The sequence below is a fragment of the Megascapheus bottae genome, chromosome 25 (genome assembly GCF_031878675.1).
Source record: "Megascapheus bottae isolate mThoBot1 chromosome 25, mThoBot2.hap1, whole genome shotgun sequence".
Taxonomy (NCBI): Eukaryota; Metazoa; Chordata; class Mammalia; order Rodentia; family Geomyidae; genus Megascapheus; species Megascapheus bottae.
In genome coordinates this window covers 22293174-22318862 of record NC_143533.1, presented here as the reverse complement: position 1 = coordinate 22318862, position 25689 = coordinate 22293174, and the positions used below count along the sequence as shown (strand labels likewise).

Below are 25689 nucleotides of genomic sequence, written 5' to 3'. Positions count from 1 at the left end.
GCTCCTGGCCCCTGTAGTGACAGCCAATCAGTCCCCAGAAGTCAATCAGTTGCTTTCCTCCCCCTCCCCCCGCCCCACCCCCAGCAGCTGGCCGGTCACTGGAGGTTGATCTGAGGATGGGGCTGTGTGACTTGGGATTTGGTAGACCCAGGGAGGAGGCGGAGGAGGAGGAGGAGGAGGAGGAGGAGGAGGAGGAGGAGGAGGAGGAGGGCGGGTGTGGGAAAGAATGGATAGCAAGAGGCGGGCTCAGTTCCCGCCCAGCACGTCTCCACTGAAGAATTTATGGAAAGACTTGCGAGCAACACACAGAAGATTCGGCCTCCTGTGGCCGGGCCTGCGGCTGGGGAAGGAGCACACAGCCAGCTGTGGCCGTGTATCTCCTGATGGCAGGGTCACAATGTCCCTCACCAAGTGGTAGACAGCTCCTGTAGAGCCTGTAGCTGCTCCCAGAGCCTCTTCTGTACCACATCCAGCTGCCCGGGGGCCTCGGGGCCAGGGAGGTCTTGGACGCTCTGTTCAAGCTCCACCATGGAACTCCAGCGAAGAGCCAACTCTTCCTGACACATCTGCCAAGGTGAGGACGCGTGCATGCAAGGCTCAGACTGGGAGATGATCCTCCTCCTTCCTACCTACTCACCGGGGCAGCCTCTGTACCTGTCCATCTATCCCCCGTCCATCCAGGTATAACACATCTACTCAGCATCCACCCCTCAGCTCAGTCCCCTCTGCGCTCATCCATCTACCCATCCACCCAATCCTGCTGGTGGGTTTACTTTGTGACAAAATGAAGACATGCTCTCTGCCCTCCGAGAGCATATTATAATTATTATTTTGTCAGTTCTCAGGCTTGAACTCAGGGCCTGGGTGCTGTCCCTGAGCTCTTTTGCTCTACCACTTTGAGCCATGGCTCTATTTTTTCCCCTTCTGGTGGTTAATTGGAGATAAAAGTCTCATGGCTTTTCCTGCCTAGGCTGGCTTTGAATTGCCGGATCAGATCCCATCCTCCTGGTAGCTAGAACTACAGGCGTGAGCCGCCTGCTCCTGGCTCATTATTTCTCAGGGACAAGGGCTGGGAAGTGTGGCCGGCCTGAGGGAGGACACACGAGGCACGATGTGAGACCTGCCACTGACGTGGAAGAGGTGGACAGACTTAAGACAACTTAAGTTGCCCAAAGCTCAGAAGCCCACAGGGGAGCTGCCTCGAGGCCTGCCCCCTGCAGGGGACACAGAGGCCATCTCATGTGACTTTTGTGGATGACTCAATGAAGCTCCTCAGTCTCAGGGCGGGCTGTGTGGCCTGAGGCCCCAGCTCTAGGAACAGGGCTGGGGCGGGGGCTTCTAGGCTGCCATCCCTTTAAAACCAGAAGACTCCCGGTGGGAGGCAGCTTTTTCAAGGAGGGCATTTGTTAACTCAAGGGATGGTGTTCAGAGCCTGGAAGAAGATGAAGCAGGCCAGACGAGGTGAGGCTGAAATGACAAAGTGCCAGCAAGAGGCAGCGGAGACACCCCACGAGGAGAGGCGCGTCCAGTAAAGGCGACAGAGGAGAGCACTCTCCAGTCACAGGGCCAAGCTGCCCTGGCACTACCAACCAGTGCTGGGGAGGAGAGTGGGGCTTCAGGATCTGGCGGGTGGGGGTCTGGCCTGATGGAGTCTTCAGGAAAAAAGCGCAGACAGACTCTGCCTTTGGGAAGTAGGGTGAGACAGACTGTCCTCATTATGGTCACCAGCACCCACGTCCGCCCCGTGCCCACCCGTGTTCGGGTGCTGTACCTGGTGTTTGCAAATGAGCCTCCGGGTGGTGCCGGAGCGACACCCATACCCCAGGCTGCCCAGGCACAGGAAGCATCCAGGGTGGCACAGGTGGCCGTGAAGCCACCCATTTCTTCACCAAACCTCTGCAGCTCCAGTCCCGGCTCTGCTCCCACACTTCCTCCAGCTTGCGGGCGGCTGTGCTGGCCCAGGAGCCTCACAGCACGGGCCACTTCTTGGGAGTGTGGGGAGTTGATGGCAGCCATGCGGCGACCCTGAGCTTCCAGCTGCTGCGGCCCGTCCGAGACAATGGGCAGAGGTCAAAGTGTAGCGGGATGCCGGGCCAGCCTGCCTCCCCCCTCACAGGGAGCTCTGGGAACTAGCAGGAGGCGCCTGAGCTAGCCCCGTGGTTCCTTGTCTGTCTTCAGTGGCCCTGGCTGACAGCTGTGTCTCCACACTGGCCCGGGGAAGAGAGGTGCATCTGTTATGAGGGCCTCTCGGTGTCATGGTGGGTTCCTGACCCGCCTGACTCCAGCAGCCAAGGGTTCATATTACCCAGGATGGCAAAGACAGCCAGACCAGAAGGCCTCCATCCACTCTCCCAAAGGGCAGTGGCCATACCTGGACCAGCACAGTCCCAGAGGACCAGTGTCCCAGGACCCTTCCTGAAGAACACAGGCATCCTGGATGGCTCCTATAAACCCGCCTCAAACACCATGCTAGACGTCATGCTACGCCTCTCCCCTGGTGACCACATTGGCTTCCCACCTTATCCAGACCCTCCAGGCTTTTCCTGCATGGCCACCCTCCTGCCCCAGTCCACACCTCTCCTGCCTCAGGCAGATCTCCTCCTGCAGGGTTCCATGCTCCTTTTGCAGCCGCTGGGCTGAGCCCAAGTCCCCCGGCTCCTCCTCGCCACGCAGCCGGGCCTGGAGGCGCTGCATCCACAGCCGAAGCTGCCGGCTCTCCTGCAGGAAGCTCCGCTGGACCCAAGCTTCCGCCTGGGCGTGGACCCGCCGGGCCACTCGTCCCTTCACGGCTTCAGCAGCCTCTGCAGCATCTCTACTTGCTCCTGCAGCGGCTGGCACTCCGTAGGGCCCGACTCTGCCACCCTGGGGGTCACAGGCCCAGGGACACTGCCATGGACCTGTGTCCCGCCAGAAAGTGGCAACAACTCAAAGCCAACCCCATCCCTGCCCAGAAGCAGCACCAGCACATGACACTTCCTTCCCCCGACACCTTATGTCACTGTCCCTACCTCTGCCCCAGCCCTTCCGACAAACAGCACGTTAGTCAACTTCTCCTCTTAATTCCTGCCTCGTCCTCCCCACACCACTCTGCTCTGCCCTCCTCCTCCTCCACTGCCTGCCCACACCTTGCTGGACCTGCACCAATCTTTTGAGGCTCTGGATTCTCTTCTCTAGCATCAGAATCTTCTGCTGGGTCTGTTGAGGGCACGCAGCTGTCCTCGGCGCACCCTGGCTCCAGGGGCTCCAGCCAGAGCATCACGTCTCTCAGCTGGGCACGCATGGGGCCGCACTCCTGCAGAAAACTGCACACTTCTGCACACTGTGCTCGTTGCAGACCCTTCTCCTCCTTCAGGGCCTCCAGTTGTCCCCACCTAGGGCACAGAGCCATCTCTGTCATGAGGACACCTCCACATCCATCCCAGGGCCTCCCTCTTGGTCCCTGATGCTCACTGTCCATTCTCTCTACCTGACATGGCACGAGGCACCAGGCCCAGGCCCAAGCCCTGTCCCCCCTCCCCGCGCCCCCTCCACCTGTGTCAACTTCATTCTTGCCTCTGGCTCAGGTCCTCTTGCATCTGCTGGATTCTTGCGGCATTTTCAGGACACCTCTGCTTCAGCTGCTCAGCACAGCTCCGACCTCAGCCCAGCGGCCCTGGCCCAGGCCAAGGGCAGTGAGGAAGTTCTGGAGAAGGACACAGGTCACTGGAGGTGGGCTTCTCTCTTCCATGCCCCACCCCCAGGGCTGTGAAGGGACTATTCTGGTCATGGCATGGTGCCGCCACCTGCCTCTGGTCAGCTAGCTTTTGGATCCTTAGCCTCAGAGCAGGGCCATCGACCTCGGCTCCCTCCTCAGATAGCACGTGGAAAGGAGCACAGGCGTGACCCATGTGGGGAGAGGTGAAAGGAGGCAGGGGACAGCAAGGAGCCCTGGACCTTTCTGGGTACCCGGTAGTTCTCACCTCATACTTGTGCTGCATGACCTCCAAGTTGTCGCCCTGGGGCTGTAGTGCTCTCAACAGGACTGCCTGCTTCTCCACCCAGGACCCGAGCTCCCCACAGGAGCTGCAGAAACCAAACATGGAGACCACCTCCTCCAGCTGGGCCCTGCGGAGCTGCAGAGAGGGTGGGGGGCTGGGGTGAGGCTGCTGCCCGCAGGAAAGACGCTCTCTCTCCACACTGCTGTCCATGCCGGGCCCCCGGGCAGGCCAGTGCCAGCTAGAGCCCCGCTGTGCCCTGTCCCTTCATCCAGCCGGCACACAGCGCACCCACTCATTTCAATTCCCCACGGGCCTTGGCTCTGCTCACTCAGCGGCCCCGTGCGCCTCTCCAGGTTCTCTGACCTCGTTGCCGCTCCCTGTCCTGAATCTGGGGCTCAATCACCCCATAGGGCCGAGCCCAGGGTAGAGTCCTGATGGTCTCCCCCTGCCCCCCACCCCTGTGTCACACAGGTTAAGCAAGTTACCACACCAAGCCACACTGTATCCCTTTGCTATGTTACACGTGGAAGTTTTGAGCTCAAGAGAGCTTCCTGTCTCAGTCTCCTGCATAGCTGGAGCCACAATTATGACTCTTTCTTTCTTTTCTTTCTTTCTCTTTCACATCAGTCCTGGGGCTTGAACTCAGGACCTGGGCACTGCCCTTGGACATTTTTTGCTCAAGGTTAAGTGCTCTGCCACTTGAGCCACAGCACCCCTTTTGGCTTTTTCTGAGTATATGGTACCCAGGAATCAAACCCAGGGCTTTCGTGAATGCTAGGTAAGCACTCTACCACTAGGCTACGCTCTTGGCCTGAATGTTTCTTTTTGCTTTCCAGGAGTGCTGGGGTTTGAACTCAGGGCCTTGTGCTTGCTAAGAAGGCCATGCCCCCAAGCCCCGTTTCTGACTGTGTTTAGATAGGGTCTCGCTTCCTGCCTGGGCGTGCCTGAGTGATTATCCGCCTCTTTTAGGAATGACAGCTGTGTGCCACCAGGATCAAGTTTGATATGTCCAGATGGACTCCTGCAATTTTTGTACTAGAACAGCCGCTGCAGTTCCGCCGCGGAGGCTCGCACGCCATGCTCCAGCCGCAGGTGGCGCGGCCACAGGTCCTCAGCCCCGGCCTGGCCGTGCGGGGCCTGCGCTTGGTGGCGTCCGGCCCCTGCCTGGTCACGCTGGCAGGAGGACTCCCCGGGCACCGCCCGCCGCTGCCCGAGCAGCCACGAAGCGGCCTCCGCCGCCCCCGCTGGGTCCTGCGGGAGGGGCGTGGCTTAGAGCAGGCCACGCCTACCGCGCCCCTACTGCCCAATGAGCAGAGCTGTTTGCATGCGCGCCCCGCCCGCCCCGCCCACACGCCCGCCCCTCGGCCACCTGCGCCACGTGTAAGGCTGTTGGCAGCGAGGCGCCCCGCCCGGCCGCGGTCCGCAGCTGCTCCCAAGCTCTCCGCACTGCCTCCGCCCTCTCCTGGGGATCTGGACTCCTCCTGGGCCCGTGGGTGCTAAGGTGGCGACCCCTTTGCGTGAGGTAGTGCAGCTCAGCCTCTAGGACCTAGCAGAGCGAGTGGGGCGACGCAGTGACGGAGGGGAAGGAGGAGAAGGGCGCGTGTTCCAGCGGGGAGCTCAGGACCTGGGGGCGCACCTTGGGTTTCTGCAGGGCGACTGGGATCTCCTTGAGGTCCCGGCCCAAGGTTGTTTTCTCCACCAACTTTCTTCTGCAGTTGTGCAACCAGATCTCCTCCTCCTCCTCCTTCTCCTCACAGCTGTGCAGGTACTGCACCTGCTGTGGGTTCTGCTCCAGCAGCATGCGCCTGTGGGACCACAAGACCCACGCAGGGTGTCCTCAGTGGCTAGGCACAAGGTGGTGGTGGTGGTGGTGGTGGCAGTTTCCCCTACTAGGATCAGATGTGTGCCCCTTACATCTTTTCCCTGAATGGACTCAGCCTTAAGGCTGGTAAGGGTAGAGGAAGTTGCCAGGCCAGCATTATTTGAGCCTGAGAAGAAAAAGAATTGAGGTGTCTAGGAAGATTGAGAGAAGGTTGAGGCTGGGTGCTGGTGGCTCATGTCTGTAATCCTAGCCACTCAGGAGGCTGAGATCTGAGGATCACAGTTGGAAGCCAGAAGGGGGGGGGAAAGTCCATGAGACTCTTATCTCCAATTAAGTTTTGAGCCATGGCTCAAAGTGGTAGAGCACTAGCCTTGAGCAAAAGAGCTCAGGGATAGTGCCCAGGCCCTGAGTTCAAGCCCCATGAGCGAAAAAGAAAGAATTGAGAAGTTGGAGCAGGCTCTTACCGGGCCCTGACAAGAGACACCAGGTTCTGATAGATGTGGTCAAGTGTCTGGGCCTTAGCCTGGAGCATCTCCACACTGGTTCCCAGGAGGAGTCCAACTCTGAAGTCTGGTGGGCAAGGTGGCCCATATGTGCCCCACAGGCCAAGACCTGGGCCTCTAGCAGGTCAGGTCTCTGCAGCAGCTCCATTACTTCTGTCCGCTGTTGGCCACAGGCTGGGAAGCTGGCTGCCAACTGCCAAAGAAAACCAGTGGTCACTGCGGTCCTGTGGTGCTGGGAGCTTGGTTCTTGGGGACACCAGCGCTGGGGAAAGAATCTCACCATCACCCTGGATTCCCCCGTGCCCCACTTGCAGCTCCCCCAGCTGGTCAGGGACAGCCTCCACCTCCTGAAGCACTTTTTTTTTTTTCTATGTATGTGGTACTGAGGAATCGAACCCAGGTCCTCGTGCATGTTAGGCAAGCACTCTACCACTAGGCCAAACTCCTGGCCCCTAGAGTCAATCTTGAGCAAAAAATCCAATTGAGACTGGAAGGCCCTAAGTGCAAGCACCAGCATACGCACATGAACCTACCCATATACTCACACACAAAAGCTACTTCTTTACCTAAAGGGATGAATTACTGGTATGAATATCAGGCATCCAAATCCCTAAGTCATTCCATGGCCAGGACAGAGCAGAAATGTCGGAGAGGGGTGTGGAAGCAAAGCCTTAGCTTGTAAGAATGGTTCCTGTGCTTGAGCTCACCTGTAGACCACATCTGCCCAGCTGTGATACCGTTCCTGCCAGAGGTCATCTGCAATCTGAGCCAGAGCCTGGAAAAGCCCCTCCTGGGGCAGGATGCTGGCCTCTAGCATGCCCAGCCTCTGGGAGGCTGCCTCCTCAGTGACTGAGTTAGCTAGGGGGGTCTGGACCTTGGTTTGGTGCAGAACCTGCTCTGAATCCTTTAGAAAGCTCTCCCGAAGCGCTGCCTTGCGCTGGAAGCGCCAGGCTAGAGTTTCCAATTGCTCTAGCTTTAGTAGCCTCTGCTGCAGGGCCTGGCTCCGGGCAGCCTCTGCCTGCTCCAAGGCCCTCTCGAGGTAGGAAAGGCCTACGGTTCTGGGCACAAAGAGCAGTCTGCAGCTGGAAGAGCTGCAGTCGGGGTGGCTTTTCCTGGCTTCGGAACAAGGCAAAGGCTGCTAGAAGCTGGTGCATGGCGGACAGTATGTCTGGGAAAGCTCTCGCTTCCAGCTGCATCTGCATCTCTATGATCCGGTGGAGCAGGTCCGTTACCAGCTGCTCGTACTGAGTCTGCAGTGCCTCTGTCTCCTGGAGCTGAAGTAAGATCTAGTGGAGGCAGAGGGAAAGTCAGGCTTGCAATGGAGGCCTCTCCTGTTGCATGGGTGTTAGCTAGTTGCCCTAGGGGGCTATGGCTCATTCCTATAGGAAAGGGTACACCTCCCTCCTCAGCACCCAGGGAAGAGGAAGCAGTGTGCATTCAGATGCAGGTATGGGGCTCCACTAACGTAATTATGCTGAAATAGCCTTGCCTTTCTCTGTCTACCTTATTTAGCCTCCTCTCTGGCAGCCTGCAGGCTGCCCCTCTCTGAATCTCTTGCTCTCCCCTGTGGCATGTACTCTGCTAAAACAGTTGTATTCTGAATCTTTGGTCTGTACCACCCCCTCAGGTACCCGCAGGACAGCCCTCCCAGGCCTCAGGCTTTGCCATCGCATCCAGAGAGTTAAAGAACCTCCCAGAAACATGGATGCCAGATAGCCCCTAACCCAGCAGAGCCTCTCCCATGCCTGCCCTTGCAGACCCTGGCTTTCTAAATCTAATCCCAATAAGAGCCTAGCAGTTTGTGAGTGACAAGAAGGGGCTGGACAGAAGGGGGCACTGGTCCCCTGCCTGCCCTTGTATACCAGGCATATACTTTACTTATATTCCCTTGCACACTCACAGCAACTTTGTTATCATCTCATGTTACCAATGGAGCTCAGAGAAGTTAGGCAAATTGGCCGAAGCCACACAGCCGGTATGTGACTGTCCTGTGTCCCCTAATCCCCAACCTTAGCGAGTCTCCTCTGCACAGTCTGCCCGTGGTGCAGGCAGGAGAAGCCGTGGTAGTAGAGGGAGATGTAGGTCATGACGGAGCGCTTGTCTGGCTGTGGGGTTGCCACATCCTCAGGGTCCAGCAGCTGTGCAATGCCAAGCTTCTGCTCAGCCACGTGGAAGGCCAAGGACAGGTTGTGCAGTGGGCGCTCTGGACGCAGGGAGCTGTACTCCAGCAGGTCTGGCCTGGGTGGTGAAAGGCAGGAAGCGCTTTTCAGCAGGACATTCTGGTTTCCTTTGTCAGTCTCTTAAAACGGGAGCAAGTGCTTCCATTGGCCAATCTCAACTTGTATCAAATTCATTTTCCTGGGCGGGAGTTTGGCCTAGTGGTAGAGGGCTTGCCTAGCACGCACAAAGACCTGGGTTCCATGTCTCAGTACCACATACATAGAAAAAGCTGGAAGTGGTGCTGAGGCTCAAGTGGTAGAGCTCTAGCCTCGAGAAAGTTTAAGGACAGTGCTCAGGCCCTGAGCTCAAGCAAAAAAAATTCATTTTCCTTTAAAAAAATCTTTTTGGTGGCCCTGGGGTTTGAACTCAGGGCCTTGCTGTTGTCAGGAAGGAGCTTTTACTACTTGAGCAACTGGGCCAGCCTCTTTTTGAGTGTGTGTGTGTGTGTGTGTGTGTGTGTGTTAATTTTGAGATAGAGTCTCACTTTATACCTAGCTGGCCTGGGTTTCTGATCCTATTTGTGCTGGGATGAGCGAGGTGAACCACTCGTGTGTGTGTGTGTGTATGTGTGTATGTGTGTGTGTGTGTGTGTGTGTGTGTGTGTGTGTGTGTGTGTGTGTGTGTTTCCTCCCAGTTATGGGGCTTGAATTCAGGGCCTGAGCACTGTCCTTGGACTTTTCTCAAGGCTAGAGCTCTACCACTCAAGCCACAGCACCACTTCCAGCTTTTTCTTCCCTATGTACGTGGTACTGAGGAATCAAACCCCGGTCTTCGTGCATGCTAGGCGAGCACTCTACCACTGGGCCAAACTCCCCCCCCCCTCCCGCCGCGTTTTTCTTATGATGGTCACCTGACACTGGATGAGGGATGAGCAGGCTCCAGCAGGAGAGGAAGGTTAATCTGGCACAGGGGCTGGGCCGGGGGCGGGGACACCAAGACAAGCAGGGAACCCAGAGGCCCACGGGGTGAAGGCAGGAACCGAAGGCAAACCTGGCCATCTCTGTGGCCTGTCCCGGAGCAGAGATTCAGACTTCGATCCTTTTGACTTCTCAAAGCCTGGGGGCAGGTGAGGCCGGGAGCCTATGGGTTCTATGGGTGGACACGAAGCTGGGGCTGTACCTGTGTGCGTGGAGGAGAGCATTAAAACCTAGCCCGTCGCTCCAGCTGCGGGAGAAGCTGGCGTAGCTGGCCGTCTTCCGCTGACACCACATCTTCCTTGGCAGACAGCTGGGCTGCACTGGCTCCGAACTCCTTCTGGCAGGACAGGGCAGTGTGGTCACCGCCCGGGGGGCAGGGGGTGGGTAGCTGTGGTAGAGAGGGTTGCTGCTGACCCGATTTTATCCTGGGAGGAGGATGGGCAGCACCTGGGAAGCCCTGTGTCTGGAAGCAGCTACCACAGAGCAGCTGCTTTTGTTTTGCAACTGATGACCACAGTGGCAGGGGCTCTTAGGATTTGGGGGTGTTTTTTTGTGGGTCATGGGGCTTGAACTCGGCCTGGACACTGTCCCTGAGCTCTTCAGCTCAAGGCTACCACCCTAGCCTTGAGCCAAGCCCCACTTCCCATTTTCTAGAGGTTAATTGGAGATAAGAGTCTCAGATCCTTTTGTGCTCCGGCTGGCTTTGAACCTTAATCTTCAGATCTCAGCCTCCAGGCTCTTAGTTTTGACCCTTCTGAGAGGCAAGTCATGAAGCTAGCTGACCTGGGGCCTCGAAGCAGGAAAGTCTGGCCCTTCCCTATCATCATAGGCTTTCTACACCTGGCCTGCGCCTGGCCTTGGGGGCCTCTGGCCCCTTCCATCTCCCTGGTAGGCACTGAGGTTGGTGTTTACGTCCTCCAGTGACAAGGAGGTGCAGTCAGAGATTGGGCCCCCATTAAGGGTGGGGGAAGTCTGCCCCCCCTGAATCTCTGGCAGAGGCTTAAATTTTCAGGGCTGCAACAGGCTATGAAAGGCTTCAGTGTTGTCTGTTTTCAATCCCTCCTGAACAGGCCTGGGGTTTTTGGCTGTCTGTAGCTTCTTTTCATTTGGGTTTCATTGCTTTCCTAACTTACAGAACCCAATTTCAGGTGCTGTTGGAGAAATCGTAAGACTACAAAAATGAACAAAATATAATTTTTTTCCACTCTTGATTCTTTCTAATCTGGTTGCAGGGAAAGAAGAGGTAGGATGGGAAAAGTTAGACCATTGGTCTTGGAGATACCGGGGACTTTGCATGTTTAATCTTCTCTAATGGAGCATGAACGTTAAGGGTTCTATTGCCAAGCAGGGGACAACAGACCAGGCTCCCCCTCCCTAGTGGTAACTTGTCCAGGCTGGGTCTGAGGCCTGCTTCTAGTCCTCCCTTCAGAATATAGCAACATTTCCAGCATTCTGGGCTGGAATATTGAAGTCAAGGATGTCAAGACCTGCTGTAGGCGTCACAGAGCAGTCCCAGGAATGTCAGGGAGGCCAGGGTTGGGCTAGGTCACAGTGGGCTGGGCTGACATACCCTGTCCAGGGAGATGTGGGGAATCTGGAACTGCAGAATGATGATCCAGAGACCGAGGATGGGTGACTGGTCTCTGTCCACAATATTCTCTGGTCCGATGAGAGGAATCGGCACCTGGGGGGGCGGGGGGAGGCTCGGCTGGCTGGTCTCAGTCGTGTGTGTGTGTGTGTGTGTGTGTGCAGGTATGTGTGTACTAGGGCTTGAGAGACCACTCTTGCAATCCATGGCTTTACTTGAGCCATGGCTCCAGAGGAAAGACCTCTGTCTTTTGCTCCACTGTAGAAGCCAGAGCAGCCTGAGGCAGGTGACCCCAAAGGTTACCTGAGGTCAGCTTGGGGGAAGGGCACCCTGCCCCACTCACCCAGCCCTGCCAGAAGTTGTTGTTGACCCACTTGGTGAAACATCTTCTCCTGCATGCATGCCTGTCGAGCTTGCAGCTTTCGGATATGGCCTGCCTCATAGTCAGAGGCCATGGCTGGACCTGGATGGGGTGGACTCACCTTAGGTCTGGGTATGGAGGCTGGGTACTGATCACCTCTCTGCTGGAGGGGGGGTCTGGGGCTAGGCTTAGCCACGTTGTCCCCCGCAGTTGGTGTGGCTTGTGACCTGGAGCCTAAGCCAGCAAGACCTGGTGTTGATAGGCTGGTATCCAGGACCCTTTGCCCCACCCCACTTTCCAGATTCTTCTCAGAGCCCTGGCTACCAGGCCCTCAGCCACAGCAAGCTGACTCTGCACCTTGGGTTGGTGAGGGTGGTGGAATGGAGAGGGGCTGCTCACCTTGGTCTAGCTAGATGAGATTGAAGACCGCAGGAGCCAGGCATGGAGGAAGAGGCATTAGAGACCAGGGTGGAGCTGGGCCACCCTCCTCCCTTCCCTACTGCCAGGGGTAAAGACACACAGGCGACATTATCCTCTCCCAGCTGTAGGGCGTGGCCCAGATGGGAGGAGGTGGCTCCAGAATTCCCTAGAACCATAGAGGCTCTCCTCCACCCTGCCCCCTGGTGGTCAGGTGGGCATCCTGGCTCTCAGCGGGTTAAATTAGGCCACATGTCCATTTTTGAAGATTTTTTTCTGTGACCAGGAGGGAGTTACTCACCCAAATTCTTGGCTCAGAGGACAGCGGAGGTCTGCATCACCAGCAGGGTAGACGGGTATCAGGGGGAAAAGCCCCAGTGTCTGCCATTGGGGGTACACACGAGGCAGGTGCAGAGCTAGGTAGCCTGAGCCTCTGGGGTCGGGGTGGTGGTGGAGGGAAGGAATACTCTGTGATGCTTCCTTGAAGCGCTTGAAGCTGCCATCTCCCCATTTCCCCCAGTCTTGGTTTTCAGGCTCTCTCAGGTGAGGGTGGAGCCTCCCCTCCAGCCTGTCTAGAGCCAGATGCCTCTTCGTGGAGTCTCCTGGGAGGAAGGATATGGGAAGAATGGGGGGTAGTGGATGGTGTGAAGGGGAGACCACATCTTCTCCCTGACTCACTCCTTCACCTCCTTTCAAAATGAGCTTAAGGGATACATACTTTCTTCCCTGAGAGCCACACGACCAGGCAGCCCCAGAGCCAGGAGAGAAGTAGACTTGGCTTCAGAAGATTGTCGATCAACAAGTAGAGATTGTGAGATTACAAAAAATAAAACAGACCAACTGTGTGTCAACTGCACTGGGTAAAGGATCACTTGCCCGAAACACTCTATTAGATCTTGGAATAAACTCCGTGATGATCTGCTGAAAGGAATGTGTATTTGGGGCACAGGGAGAGGTACAGGCTCCCTGAGAGAAGCTAGCCCTTAGGGGACCCACAGGCCACAAGGCTAGGGGAAGATTGGAAGGAGGCATGTACCCAACCCCATGACACATACAGGAGTTCAGTAACTCCTGCTAGACGGCAGGAAGAATCACAGCCCTGAGCTAAAGCTGCCACCTACCAATGAAAAGTACCAAGGGCTCACTTGAGAAGTAGATATGGCCCTGGAGGGATGGAGGGCCGTCAGGGGAAAGGAGTAGCCTGGGTCATGCTACATGAGTGACAGTGAGAGCCTTGGGAGGAAAGAAGTGGACTGCACTGTGGGGCTGGAACAAGGGGCAGAAGCTACTTGGCCATCTGTGTCCCCCCGACAGAGCTAGGGGTGTTGCCGAGTGAAGCTTCTTTTCAGATGGGCTCAGCGGCCCTGTTTAGCAGCTTACAGCTTGGAGAGTAAGAGGGGAGGAGCAAGCACTCACTTCCCTACTTCAGAACTGCTCAGGCCTGGGTTACACGAGGCCCTGGGCTGGTGAAAACAGGACTTGGAGACTCTTAGATTTTCTTGGGAATCAGGGAAAGCATTGCCACTCTCCCTGTGTACAAACGCACCAAGGAGGGGCTATTTTGAAAACTGGGTGTCTTGAAGCTGTATGGTTTAAGGGAGGGAAGGTAGGTTCTCAGTACAGCAGGATTCAGAGGTGGGGCTAGCAGGGTAATTGGGGGTCTTAATGGGTCTGACCTCATCAGTGGACCAAAGCAGCAATGATTCGCAGATGAATGGACTATGAGAGGATGTGGGGTTTACCAGTAGCGCACTGGGGACTCTTTAGAGGGTGTAGCTTGTCCCGAGTCTGTGTCCCTTCCTCTCTGTGCCCCCTTTCCTTCCTGGCCTCTAAGAGTTGAACAGCCTCATCCCCTTCCATTGAGGTTCTACTTCATTTCAGGGTGGAGGCAGCTGACCACAAGCTAAAAACTCTGCCACCCTGAGCCCACATTAACCTTTCCTCATTTAAGGTGATTCTGGCCCAGCCAAGAAGCAATGTGATCGAGGTGAGGTGTGCACAACAGGAAGTGGGGCTGGTGTTCTGCAGTCAGCAAACTTGGCGTTGAAGACACAGAGCCTCACGTGGTCGCCAACACGTTTCCCTTTCTTCTGAGCCTCTTCAGTATTAGGCTTTGAATTTTGTGCTTTGCCCTTGTTACAAGGGGCACTCTACCACTTGAGTCATGTCATCAGCCCCCTTTTGCTCTAGTTATTTTCAGATGGGGTTCTATGCTTTTGTCTAGGGCTTGCCTCCTCCTATGTCCTTCTATATAGCTGAGGCCATAGTCATGTACTACCATGTGTGGTTTTCTCAGTTGAGAGGGGATCTTTCTAACTTTTTGCCTAGACTACCCCAGAACCACAATCCTCCTGATCTCTACCTCACCATAGGTCTAGTGAACCCTACATGATACATGACTTCATGTTGTAAGAGAGAATATGAAGTGTTTAAGTTATTTTCCCCCCTTGTTGCGGTCTTCTTATTCCTTTTTGTCGGTTGTGGGGCTTGAACTCAGGGCCTGGACGCTGTCCCTGAGCTCTTCAGCTCAAGGCTAGTGCTCTATCACGTTGAGCCAGAGTGTCACTTCCGGTATTCTGGGGGTTAATTGGAGATAAAGAGTCTCAGGAACTTTTGTGCCCTGGCTTGTTTTGAAGCCCTGATCCTCAGATCTCAGCCTCCTGAGTAACTAGGATTATAGGTGTGAGCCACTGATGCCTGGCTTTCATCTTCTTTTCTTTTTGTCTTATTTGTTCATTTATATGGCAAGGAAATGTTGGGACAAAGGGCGAACAAATACAGCAATGATACTCACAAGATGCTATATAATTTGTGAGTGAGGATAAGAGGGAAAAACTGGAGAGAGTAAGAGAAGAGATAGACATTGTCCCAAAAGAAAGGTACTCTTCTTTACCCGACTTATATTAACAATACAAATAAAAATAGAAGAGCACGTATGCTTCCCTTTCCCCCCAAGAACATTACCAGATCCCAGAGGGAGAGGGTTACCTATGCCTCCGCATCTCCCCTTACACCTTTCAAGGCAAAACGTGGTGAGGTTTATGCATGAACAAACAGACAAATATAAAAGGACACACACACGTGATATAAATATATGTATATATTTATGTTTATAGATATCAACTGGGCAGTTAAAGGCAACAGGACAATTCGAAATACAAAGTCAGCCTTCCCTGGCATCTTGACTGAGGCTCTGGATAAACTGGGGCTCCATAAGCTGTCCTCTGGTAATCCCACTGTGCTAGCTCACAGAGCCATCCTGCAGTCCCCTCGTAGGTCTTATTAATTAAAAAGTGCTCATCCGGATGACAAACCACACCACACAGCTGGATGCTCATGGCTTATTCCTGCAATCCTAGTTACTTGGGAGACTGAGACCTGGAGCATGGCAGTTCAAAGCCAGCCTGGACAGCGAGGTTTCCTAGACTCTGTTTCCAAAATAACCAGCAGAAAGCTGGGCTGTATGCTCTCCCCCTCCTCCCCCAGGAAAAATACTACATAATTACTTCTCTGAAAACAGAATTATTTAAAGTAAGTTAGGGGATGTGTACACTGACATCACCAGAGGCAGGTGAAAAAGAAATGTGGTCTTTGGAAGGCTCAGTGGAACCATTCTGATTTCATTCCTTTTGGGGGCTGGCAGGGCCTCCATGATGCAGCTGTTACTAATTCTGTTACTTTCTGCTACAGGAAAAAAAAAAAAAACCAGCAAAAAAACCCCCACAGACACACAGAGGACCGACCTGCCTGCCTCCTGGAGCTGTGTCCCTGAGCAGAGAGGCAGTGGTGGGAGGTATCTGAACACGTGCTCCCTCTGAGGTTTTACTCAAGGGTCTGGCGGGGGAGAAGCACTAGGGAGAACAGAGAACCATGCCACGTCCGGCCTGGAGACGGGCATTCCTGAAATGACCTCATGGACTCAGAGAAGGTTCTGGAAAAGGGTTGATGAAGAATGTGTATTTTACAACATTCGGCGTGGAACTCCGACTGGACTGATGTCTTATCCAACAGTCCAGGCAAGGCTGAGGCCCTGGAACCTCTCTCCTGCGTTCTTTCACTAGTGACCTCAGGGCCTTGGACGTGGCACACAACAAGATGTGGTTTGGCTGCGCTTAAGTCCTGCTATCCACCAAGATCATCTGCGGACGCTGGGGGCCCCGGAACCCCATTGACGATGGAAGCGAACCACCTCTTTTCCATGCTGTACTTCAAGTCTGCCCAGACTCTGCTATAATCTGTTTGGTAAGCTCATCCGCAAAGCAAATTCCCTTGACATCAATGTGAGCTGAAATGCCAACAGGAGGCCTTGCAGGGGTGAAGAGAGGTTACAAGCTCCAAATTCCTAAGTGAACGAGGCTTCGGAGGTGCTGGGAGGGCGGGGCGGGGCGGGTGTGCTGGGGCAGACATGCCCTGCTGGCCTAGGGCCTGCAGAAGGGACAGGGCACAGACATGGTGCCTCCTCTCTAAGCCGGGCATCCATCTTCTCTTTGGTAGTCAGTCTGGAGAGAGCAGAAACTCTCTCCTCCATCTTTTGTCTACTCTAAATAGAGCAGGAAACACATCAGGCGAAATAAATAAGCTATCTCTGCTGCTCCTTGGTGCCCTGTGATACAGACAGGTATCGGGGAGACGTAGGATGACAAACAGCCCAGCACAGTGCACAAGACTCAGTTGCTCCAGGTGAGGCCCGGCTCACTTCCTGTAGCTCCTGTGGCTCCACCACACCCGTGGCTACCTGTCCAATTTCTTAAGGGTTGTGGGTATTCTTTGGCTAATTTCCCTTTCTTCTTAAAACTTGCAATCCCCTTGTCCATTCTCCCTTTCCTTCTAGTACTTGTACAGAAATTCGGGGAGTTTGGAGGTGCAAGGAGCTCATCTGGTATCTAAAATAGACCCTCCAAATTTGATAGAGGGGGAAGCTGAGGCACACAGAGAGGGCAGAGCCTTGTCCAAAGTCATTCAGTGGGTCAGTGGCAGAGCAGGCTGCAGGCCCAGGTCTAGCCCTCCCCCCACCCCTCCACCCTATCTCATGGCCGCCCTCAGTCGGCCTTTGGCAGGGACTTCCTGTGAGACGGGGGCACCAGGTGGGGCGGCAGGCTGTGGGGCAGCTCATAGCCATCGAGCTTGATCTTGATGAGATGCTTGGCCAGCGCGAACTCCTCCTCGTCCAGCATGCCATCGCAGTCACAGTCGGCCAGCTTCCAGATCTTGCCCAGAACACTATTGGGCAGCTTGGAGGTCACCATTTCCTTCTTGGCGTTGACGCCCGATATCTTGCCGTGGATGGGCGACAGAGTGTAGAAGAGCTCATCGTAGATGGGCTTGTCCTTGGCCACCACCCACTCCTCCTCGTCGGCGCCCTCCTTGGCGCCCTCCCCGTAGCCCTGGTTGAAGGGGCCCTCGGCAGTGCCGTCGAAGGCCCCGCCCTGCACCAGCTGCGTGGGCATGTTCATCTCCTCCTGGCTGATGAGGCCCATGAGGGACGCGATCTTGTTACTCAGCATGTTGTCCACGGCCTCGATCAGCTTGGGCTTCAGCGAGTGGAATTTGGTAAAGTCGTAGTTCTCCAGCTGCTCCTGCAGGAGGGGAAAGCACACGCTCCGTGACAGGCTTTTCTACAGCTGCTGGTCTCTGCTGCTGGATGTGTGCTCCTCCCCCACCCCCTCGAACCTGGAGAAAATCTTCTTTCCCTGCCTTCTTGACGGTGATACTAGGGGGACTTGAACTTTGCCACCTGAGTGACACCCAAGCCCTTTTCTGCTTTAGTTATTTTTTTTCCAAATAGAGCTTCTACTTACGTGTCCCACACAGACGGGACCACCCACAAGTCTACGCAGCAGCACTGGGTTATTACAGCATTTATTGTAAAGGGGAGAAAAAACACCCAGATGTTTAGTTTCAGCTGGCTTTGGAAAAAGACTTTAATTTACTTACAGTGAGAAAAGGTTGACATGAAATAGGAGAAAAAAAAAAGTCAGTGTTAAGGGAAAAGGCAAGTATGGGGAGGGAGAAGAGATTGTCCCAGTGAACACAGGAACTGAGAGCTCTGAGCTCTTCGGTGGCTCAGGGGATCCTTGGGGGACGCTCCTTCTCCCCGCTGTCCCGCACACCCCACCTCCCCACAGAGGACAGAAAGCACCTGTCCATCACAAGAGATGAACTGTCCCTGGTCCTGAACCCTAACAGCTACCTGAAACCTTCCATCAAGGGTATCTGACTTTCCCCGGAAGTTTTACTAGTTTGTTGAGTACTTCTCTATGGAGCAGAGAAAGACCGCCATCCTGGTATGAGATTTTCTGGAGACCAGGTAGGGAGATTTCATGGAAAAGTCTGACTTTGGAGAGAGCAATGTGATGGTCGGCTAGGAATTTGTGTATTTGTGTGTGTGTGTGTGTGTGTGTGTGTGTGTGTGGTGTATCAGTACCACAGACACAGACATTATACTTCTAGTGTAAAAGAGAAAAAAAATGGTTCAAGTCCCAGGACTGGTAAAAATAAATAAATAAATAAAATGTAAAATAATTTATAGTACCTGGAAGGTGGAGAGTGTGGCCTAGTGGTAGAGTGCTCACCTAGCATGCATGAAGCCCTGGGTTTGACTTCTAGGTACCACATACACAGAAAAAGCCAGAAGTGGTGCTGTGGCTCAAGTGGTAGAGTGCTAGCCTTGAGCAAAAAATGTCCAAGAACAGTGCTCAGGCTCTGAGTTCAAGACCCAGGTCTGGGGCTGGAAATTGACCTAGTGGTAAGGTGCTTGCTTGCATTCACGAAGACTGGGGTTCAATTTCATGGTACCACATACATAGAAAAGGTTGGAAGTAGTGCTGTGGCTTAAGTGGTAGACCTCTAGTCTTGAGAAAGCCCAAGAACAGTGCCCAGGCCCTGAATTCAAGCCCCAGGACTGGTTAAAAAACAAACAAACCTAGAAATAGTCTCTGCTAATATTCTCGTCATATACTGATTTACTTATTTACAGGCTTTGTCTCTAATATACAACCACACTGTCAAATAACCTGCATTTCAAAGAGATAATGTGTCTTCTCTGTCCATGGTGTTCCTTCTTATCAAAGCTTGTTCCTAAAAGCCACACAACAAGAATGGGCCATTTCTATTTACGCTGTCCCCTGTAGCTGGATGTCATCCTTGTTCTCAACACAGAATCAAAATTGTGGCCTCCGGGGTGTGCTGGGGCAAGAATCCTCTGGATTCTTGAATCTGGAAGGGGAGCCCCGCACTTGGACGGTGGGGGGCAAGGCCAAAGCTGAATAGCCTGTTGCATCTTCTGTACACTTGCTGGCTATGTGCAAATTCCGCATGGCCCGGCCTCTGCCTCGAACAGTGGGTGACCAGGCTGCTTTCTAAAGGGTGCTTTAGTTCCTGTGTCCTTTACCACCTCTGGCTGACTAGAGGTCCCAACTAGCATGGCACCCCAACCTCAGCACTCTAGGCTCCTGCTGCCAAGTGCCTAGGTCAGCCGAAGGGACGGAGAACTGGGCTGAGGCGGAGGATGAAGAGAAGAGGCGAAAGAGACTTCCTACACAAAAACCCCAGGGCTGCTGGGTAAGCAGTCTGGATTCCCCTGCGTGTACAAACACCTACCCTGTCCTCATGATCCAGCCTGAGCCCCAAGCACACAATGACCTTGTGTCTGGGAAGAGGATGCAAGAGGAGGATGGGATTCTGAGGGCAGAGTTCTTGAAAAACCCAAGAAGGGAAAACCCAGGAAGTCTTACTATTCCTGCTCGGGAAGCACACAGGAAATAAACCCTACACTCCCGTCCCTGTGGTCCCCATAGGCCTGGCCAGGGAGCGTGGAATACAAAACACCACCATCATTGCCTTCCAGAAGGGCACGAGAACCAGCAAGGCTCATCCAAAACAGCCATTTTTTTTTTTTTACATTGGGATGATTACATCCATCCATAATTGTATCCATCAGCCCAAGTTCCTGGACTGGCTCCTGGCTCAGTGGATTCCATGTTCACCAGGGCGGTTTTCAAATGCACGGAGGGTGGGAAAGGGCAGAGTGGCTCTGTCTCCCCCCTCCCCCCGCCTCCGGCTGTTTAAACACTGAAAGTACATCAGCCTTGAGATTCATCTTACTTGGTTGCAGGACAACCAAGCCAACTATGAAGGGTTTGGAGTCGTCTTGTTCTTCTGCGCCATAAATCACATCCCCTCTGGCCGGGCTGCTCACCTGACTTCCTCATGTGAACTATTGTCCTGTTTAGCTAAAGGTCTTAAAAGATGGGAGATTTCTACTTGATCCACAGGAATGTATCCTTCTGGATCACCAATCAGATGAATACATTTACATTTTCCTTCCTCCTAAACCACGGACCTCTTATGTGTCCCCAGAAAGCAGCTGGATGACGCGATTTGGCATTTCCACCCTCTCCCTGGACACTGTCTCAGGTCCCCAGTACCTGCATGGCCTTGACCTCAGGGAAGTCTCCAGCAGAGATCTGGTATTCTCGCTGCAACTGAATGTAGATTTCTGGCAGCCTGCTGATAAGTTCCCGCTTCTTGTTTTCCTTTCCAAATACAGTGGGCATCTCTTTCTTCAGGTAGCTGATGATGTAGGCATGTACCTGAAAGGGATACCAAGAGAGGACAGGCTGTTTGGAACTGCTTCAGAGAAAAGGAACGAACAAGACACCACGTGGAGCCATGGCCCTCGAGCACGGAGGGTGGGCAAGGCTCCACGGGAGAAGGGAAGCCTCAGGGTGGATGGAATGTTCACAGAGGGATCTGGAGCACTGGCATGAACGACAGATTGGAAGCTGAAGCTTGTATAGGAACGGATCGGGGAAGGGCAGTGGAGTTAGATGGGACCACTCAGAAGAATGAGCAGAGAAATCCTATCGTCAAGGGTCAGGTGGAGCTGGACTCTGATGGCTCATACTTAAATCCTGGCTACTCAAGAGGTTGAGACCAGGAGGAGTTGGGTTTGAAGCCAGCCTAGACAGAAAAATCTACAAGATTCTATCTTAAATTAGCCAACAAAAAAGCTAGACTAGGCCGGGAGTGTGGCTTCGTGGTAGAGTGCTTGCCTAGCATGCCTAAAGTCCTGGGTTCGATTCCTTGGTACCACATACACAGAAAAAAACAAAAGCCAGAAGTGGAGCTGTGGCTCAAGTGGTAGAAGACCAGCCTAGCCAGCTGAGTAACAATGTGAGGCCCTGAATTCAAGTTCTAGAACCAGCAGAAAAAGAAAACAAAACAGGTGGGGGAGGGTCAAGTGTGAAGAAGGGGAACCAGGAAAATACAGGGAGTCAGAATGTGACAAATAAGACCACAGACCTGAGGTCCAGAGAAGAGGTGGCTTCTGGGTAGGATCTGTGGGCAAGGGGAGGGCAGTGCTGGGTCCAGGCAGAAGGGAAACTATCACAGTGGGTGGTGTCCAGGCACCAGCTCCAGGCAGCAAGAGCCCGAAGGACTGCTGACCTAATGTGTGTGCTAATGCTGGTTCTGGAGGACCAGAGAGGCCAGAACACTGCTGAGAGCCATGTGCTTCCCAGGTGAGCTGGGATGTTTGGCTGGGGACCGGGAGGGGTAAGGTGGAATTGCCTAGAAGATGTCCTTTGGAATTCTGTTCTAAAAGACATCCAACGGGGGACGAGTGACTTGGGGGAAATTCCATGGCTCCCGCTCACTGCTGTTTCTCAGTGGTGATTCTGGCATGGGGGGCGGGGGGGGGGCAGAGGGAGGAGAAGGGAGTGGGATGGGTAGGGCCTATATGGGAAGGACCTGAGCTCTGATTAACCAGACCTCAGAGAAAATTTCCTGGTGCCTGGGAGCTCCAGGAAGTGAAACTGGAGCCTGATGTCAATGGCTGATCTGTGCCGAAACTGGGCCAGTGAGCAATGAGGCAAGACCACACCACTCTTCCGGTGGCATTACAGTCGTGGCTGTGCAAGGCCAGCTGTCTGGGACCAGGCGGTTGGTAGAGGGTCTCTTTGAGAAGGAACACCAGGTTCACAAGGGAGAAGTCCCAGAAAGATCAATCACCCTGGGGCCAAATAGCCCTGGACCGCCATGAAGGCCTGTGCCAGCCTTCCTTGGCCTTTCTACTTTCCCACCAAGTTCGGACTTCAGGACTGTCAGACTGTTATGCTGTTTACAAAAGCTTTATGTGAGCTGAGTGCCTGTGTCTCAGACCTGTACTTCTAGCTACTCAGGAGGCTGAGATCTGAGAATCAAGGCTCTAGGCCAGCCCAGGCCTTGAATGTGAAAATCTATCTATACCCAGGAAAAAGCTGGAAGTGGAAGCATAGCTAGAGTGGCAGCTGAGAGAGAAAAAGCCAAGTAAGAACTCAAGGCTCTGAGTTCAAGCCCAAGTACCAGTACACATACACATACATATCACACACACACACACAATCTGAAACAACTTTCTTTGTAGCAATTGAATTCCACAGAGCTACTCATGAGTCAAATAAGTAATGAAAGCAAGAAAGGATGGAACACAGAGCAGTGGTTATAAAAAGAAAATGCGGATCGAGCTATGGAAAATCTGATTAAAGAAAACAGACTTCACTATGATCTTGCAGAAGAACAGGAATTAAACTGAGGGAGAGGAGGATACATTCTACAGCTCAGTGGAGGGTCTGTGTATACAGATACATACAAGCAAGGCCAGGCTAGAAACATGTGGCCAAGGTTTGAACACCAGCTCAGTGTAACCCTTCTTATCTGTACGAGGTTCCCATAACCTCACAGGTGCCACCGGAATGGCTCAAGGAACAGATGTGGAGTCTCTCTCTCTCTTTTTCTTTTCTTTTTTCCTGTCACTACTAACCCTGCTTACTTTTAACAAAAAACAACATGAAGTATTTACTAGATTCCAGCGATAACCAGGGGAAGCTGAAGTTGGGGAATGTTTGGTTTACAGTTCTGGTCACGGCCCAGTGAACAGGAAGGAGGATGAACCTCCTCCTCCCTTGGACAATGGCCGCCTGGCTCACTGTGGATGGGCTGGGGAGTCCCGGAGGACTTGTGGGGGCTGCCGCAGGCGGTGGGGGAGAAGCAGCTGCCCAGCAGCTGTCCTTGCGTCAGGTTCCTGGCTGTGCCTGCTGGGGACCTCAGGGCCGGCCTGTCAGTACCCCTCCTCTGGCTCAGAGCGGCCTGCTTAGGAGCCCAGCCATCCACCATCGGGCTTCTTACTACATCCTCCCTGCCTCTCCCAGGGACCAGGCCAGGCCTGGGACAGCTGTCAGCCCTTGCAGGGCCCCCAGCACCCCTTGCTGCCTACTCGTGGGGCCAAGTGTGAGCTGTCGGGAGCCTGTATGGGGATGGCTCATTCCCGCTCCTCAGTGTGGCTCACCCCCACCTTCCCTAGGTCCCCCTGTGATGGGTCCCCTGCCAACACACTGTCTTGAGCACGAGGCTTCCAGGGCCTTGCCACACAGACCTTGTAGCTGGTTTTCCCTTCTTCCTCCTACTCGTCAGGTGCCCACATGCTGCTCTCAGCTATAATTTCCAGACTGCGTCAGTGTCCTGTACAAGTCTCCACTCTGCTGCCTTCTCCTCCAGTCCTGAACACATCTGAACACAAGCACCCAGTGGGAGGGTCCAGCTTGCACTCTAGCTTTAAGGAGTTTATCTCACTGGGTGCTGGCGGCCCACGCCTGGAATCCCAGCTATTCAGAAGGCTGAGATCCGAGGATCACGGTTTGAAGCCAGTCCAAAAGTCTGTGAGACTCTTACTTCCAATTAACTACCAAAAAGCCAGAAGTGTAGCTATGGCTCAAATGGTAGAGCCCTAAGCTTGAGCAAAAAGGTTCAGGGATAGCACCTGAGTTTAAGCCCCTGTGTCAGCAGCCCCCCTCCCCCCCCCAAAAAAAAGAAGAAGAAAAAGTGTATGAAGGTAGGCAGTGCATTATAATCTTGGAAGCACAGATTAGCTTGCTAGGAGGCGGGGAGCTGGCACCAGCTTCCACTTGCCTCATTTCTATCCTGTGGGTGAGTCAAAATGCTCCAGAAGCTGCTGAAAAGCTGGAATTCCAAATGAACTGTGTCCTACAGAACAAGAGTTTAGAAAGCTGATTTGAGGTCTGATGTCTACTGTTCCTGATTCACTGGGAAGTTTTGGAGAAACCATTTGCTTTCCCTTTGACACACCCAAAACACATCATGGCCCAAAGTCATTCTGAATGACACACAGGAATGTGGGTAGGGTCTGTGGCTTCTTGCAGGAAGCGCCCTGTCCTGTCAGTTCTCAAAGGCGCCTGGTGTACCCAGGGGACAGGCTAAGTGGCTCAAATCTATAGACAATGCCAAAAGCTCATTTCTGCCTTCTGTGTCAAAGATGTCTCTCTAAAGAAATGCTGCACTGGAGACCGTTGGAAGAGGACAGCCTGGGACCTTTGGCTTTTTTGTTTGTTTGTTCTTTGTCAGTCCTGGGGCTTGAACTCAGGGCCTAAGCACTGTCCTTGGGCTTTCTCAAGGCGAGAGCATTACCACGTGAGCCACAGCACCATTTTTGGCTTTTTTTTTTCTATGTATGCAGTACTAAGGAATCGAACCCGGGTCTTTGTGCATGCTAGGCAAGCACTCTACCACTAGGCCACATTCCTCACCCCTGACTGGAGAAGATGGGGAACAGAGAGGAGTGCTCAGAAAGAGGAGGGAGGAGGGGAGGATAGCCTTAGTGTTAGAACACCAACAGTTCCTGCCATGGCCACCAAATTGTTGGACAGCTTGAGGGACAGTCACCTGATCCCTCACATTAGTTTGTTCATTTGCAAACTGGAAATGACAACATTTGTCTCACAGAATTAAGATGGGAATCAGAGACCCTACATCTGAACAAACTTTGTCTTCTAGAAACAGAAGAACATTATCAGTTATTAACTGTTGGCTAAGGGCCAGAAGCAGGAGCCAGGATGGTGATTTCAGGCTATTGAGTCCTTACTGAATAATTAATCAACTCTATTTGAATAATACTAAGATAAACTTGGTCTCAAACATTTAATCCACAAGTGAATGGCCTTGGTCTCTGAGAGCTCTGACATTTGTATGTTTTTTTTTTTTAATTTATCCTTGTCCTTGTATAAAATTTGAAAAGCTTCCAATGATTCAGTGGTGATGACCCAGAGTCACCCAAATGATCATTTTTCTCTAGACTAATCATTCGGGGAGCAGAGAGGGAGTCCTTCTCTCTAGCTTTGGGAGTTATACTCCAACAGGTAAACATCAATAAATGTGTTCAGTGATAGGCGCGCGTGTGTGTGTGTGTGTGTGTGTGTGTGTGTGTGTGTGTGTGCTCAGGAGAGGATCTGGCTGGAGGAAGGGAAAGTACCAACACTCATGATATAAGGGGTGCCTCCTTCTGAGATGTGGCTCTGGGTTGCAGTGTAGGGAAAACATCCGGAAAAGGGCAGAGTGTCACATTTCTCATCTGAAGACATAATCTGCTAGAGAGCACTTAAAACTGGAGGACTAGTACATTTTCAGAGTGGGTCTATCTATCTATCTATCTATCCATCTATCTATCTATCTTACATTTATTTTTGTGCCAGAATTCAAGGCTTCCTGCTCTCCTGCAGCTTATTCTGCTCACAGCAGTTGCTCTCCCTCTTAAGCCACATATCTAGTCCAAGATTTTGCTGAGCTATTTTTAAAGCCCAAGGTGGAGTGGGATTAGAGTATGCACCGCCACTCACTGGGGCTGGATTTGACCCACATCTGTTCTTCAGATCTCACTCTCTAGGAAGCTAGGACTACAGGTGTGTGCCACTAAAAAAACAAAATAAAACAAGAACATGAAGGTTTATAATGATATAAACACAAACGTTTAAGAGGTGACCTGGGTTAATGAGCGAGTAAGACGGAGAGAAGTGTTTGACTGTTTCTGTTGGGTGAGGGTTTGTTAGTCTGTTC

The 25689-nt window shown here is 53.3% G+C and overlaps 1 protein-coding gene across 1 annotated transcript in view; it reads right to left on the bottom strand.

Annotated features, from left to right (window-relative positions):
* Nucleotides 1–14892: 14892 nt before the first annotated feature.
* Ehd4 (EH domain containing 4) overlaps nucleotides 14893–25689 on the bottom strand; it is a 47751-nt gene continuing 36954 nt past the window's right edge. Inside the window, exons 5-6 of the mRNA XM_090318564.1 lie at nucleotides 20232–20396; nucleotides 14893–17381 (exon numbers count right to left, since the gene is read on the bottom strand). Coding sequence (XP_090174690.1) covers nucleotides 16845–17381; nucleotides 20232–20396 — 702 coding nt within the window. The 3' untranslated portion in view covers nucleotides 14893–16844. The remainder of the gene's footprint in view (nucleotides 17382–20231; nucleotides 20397–25689) is intronic.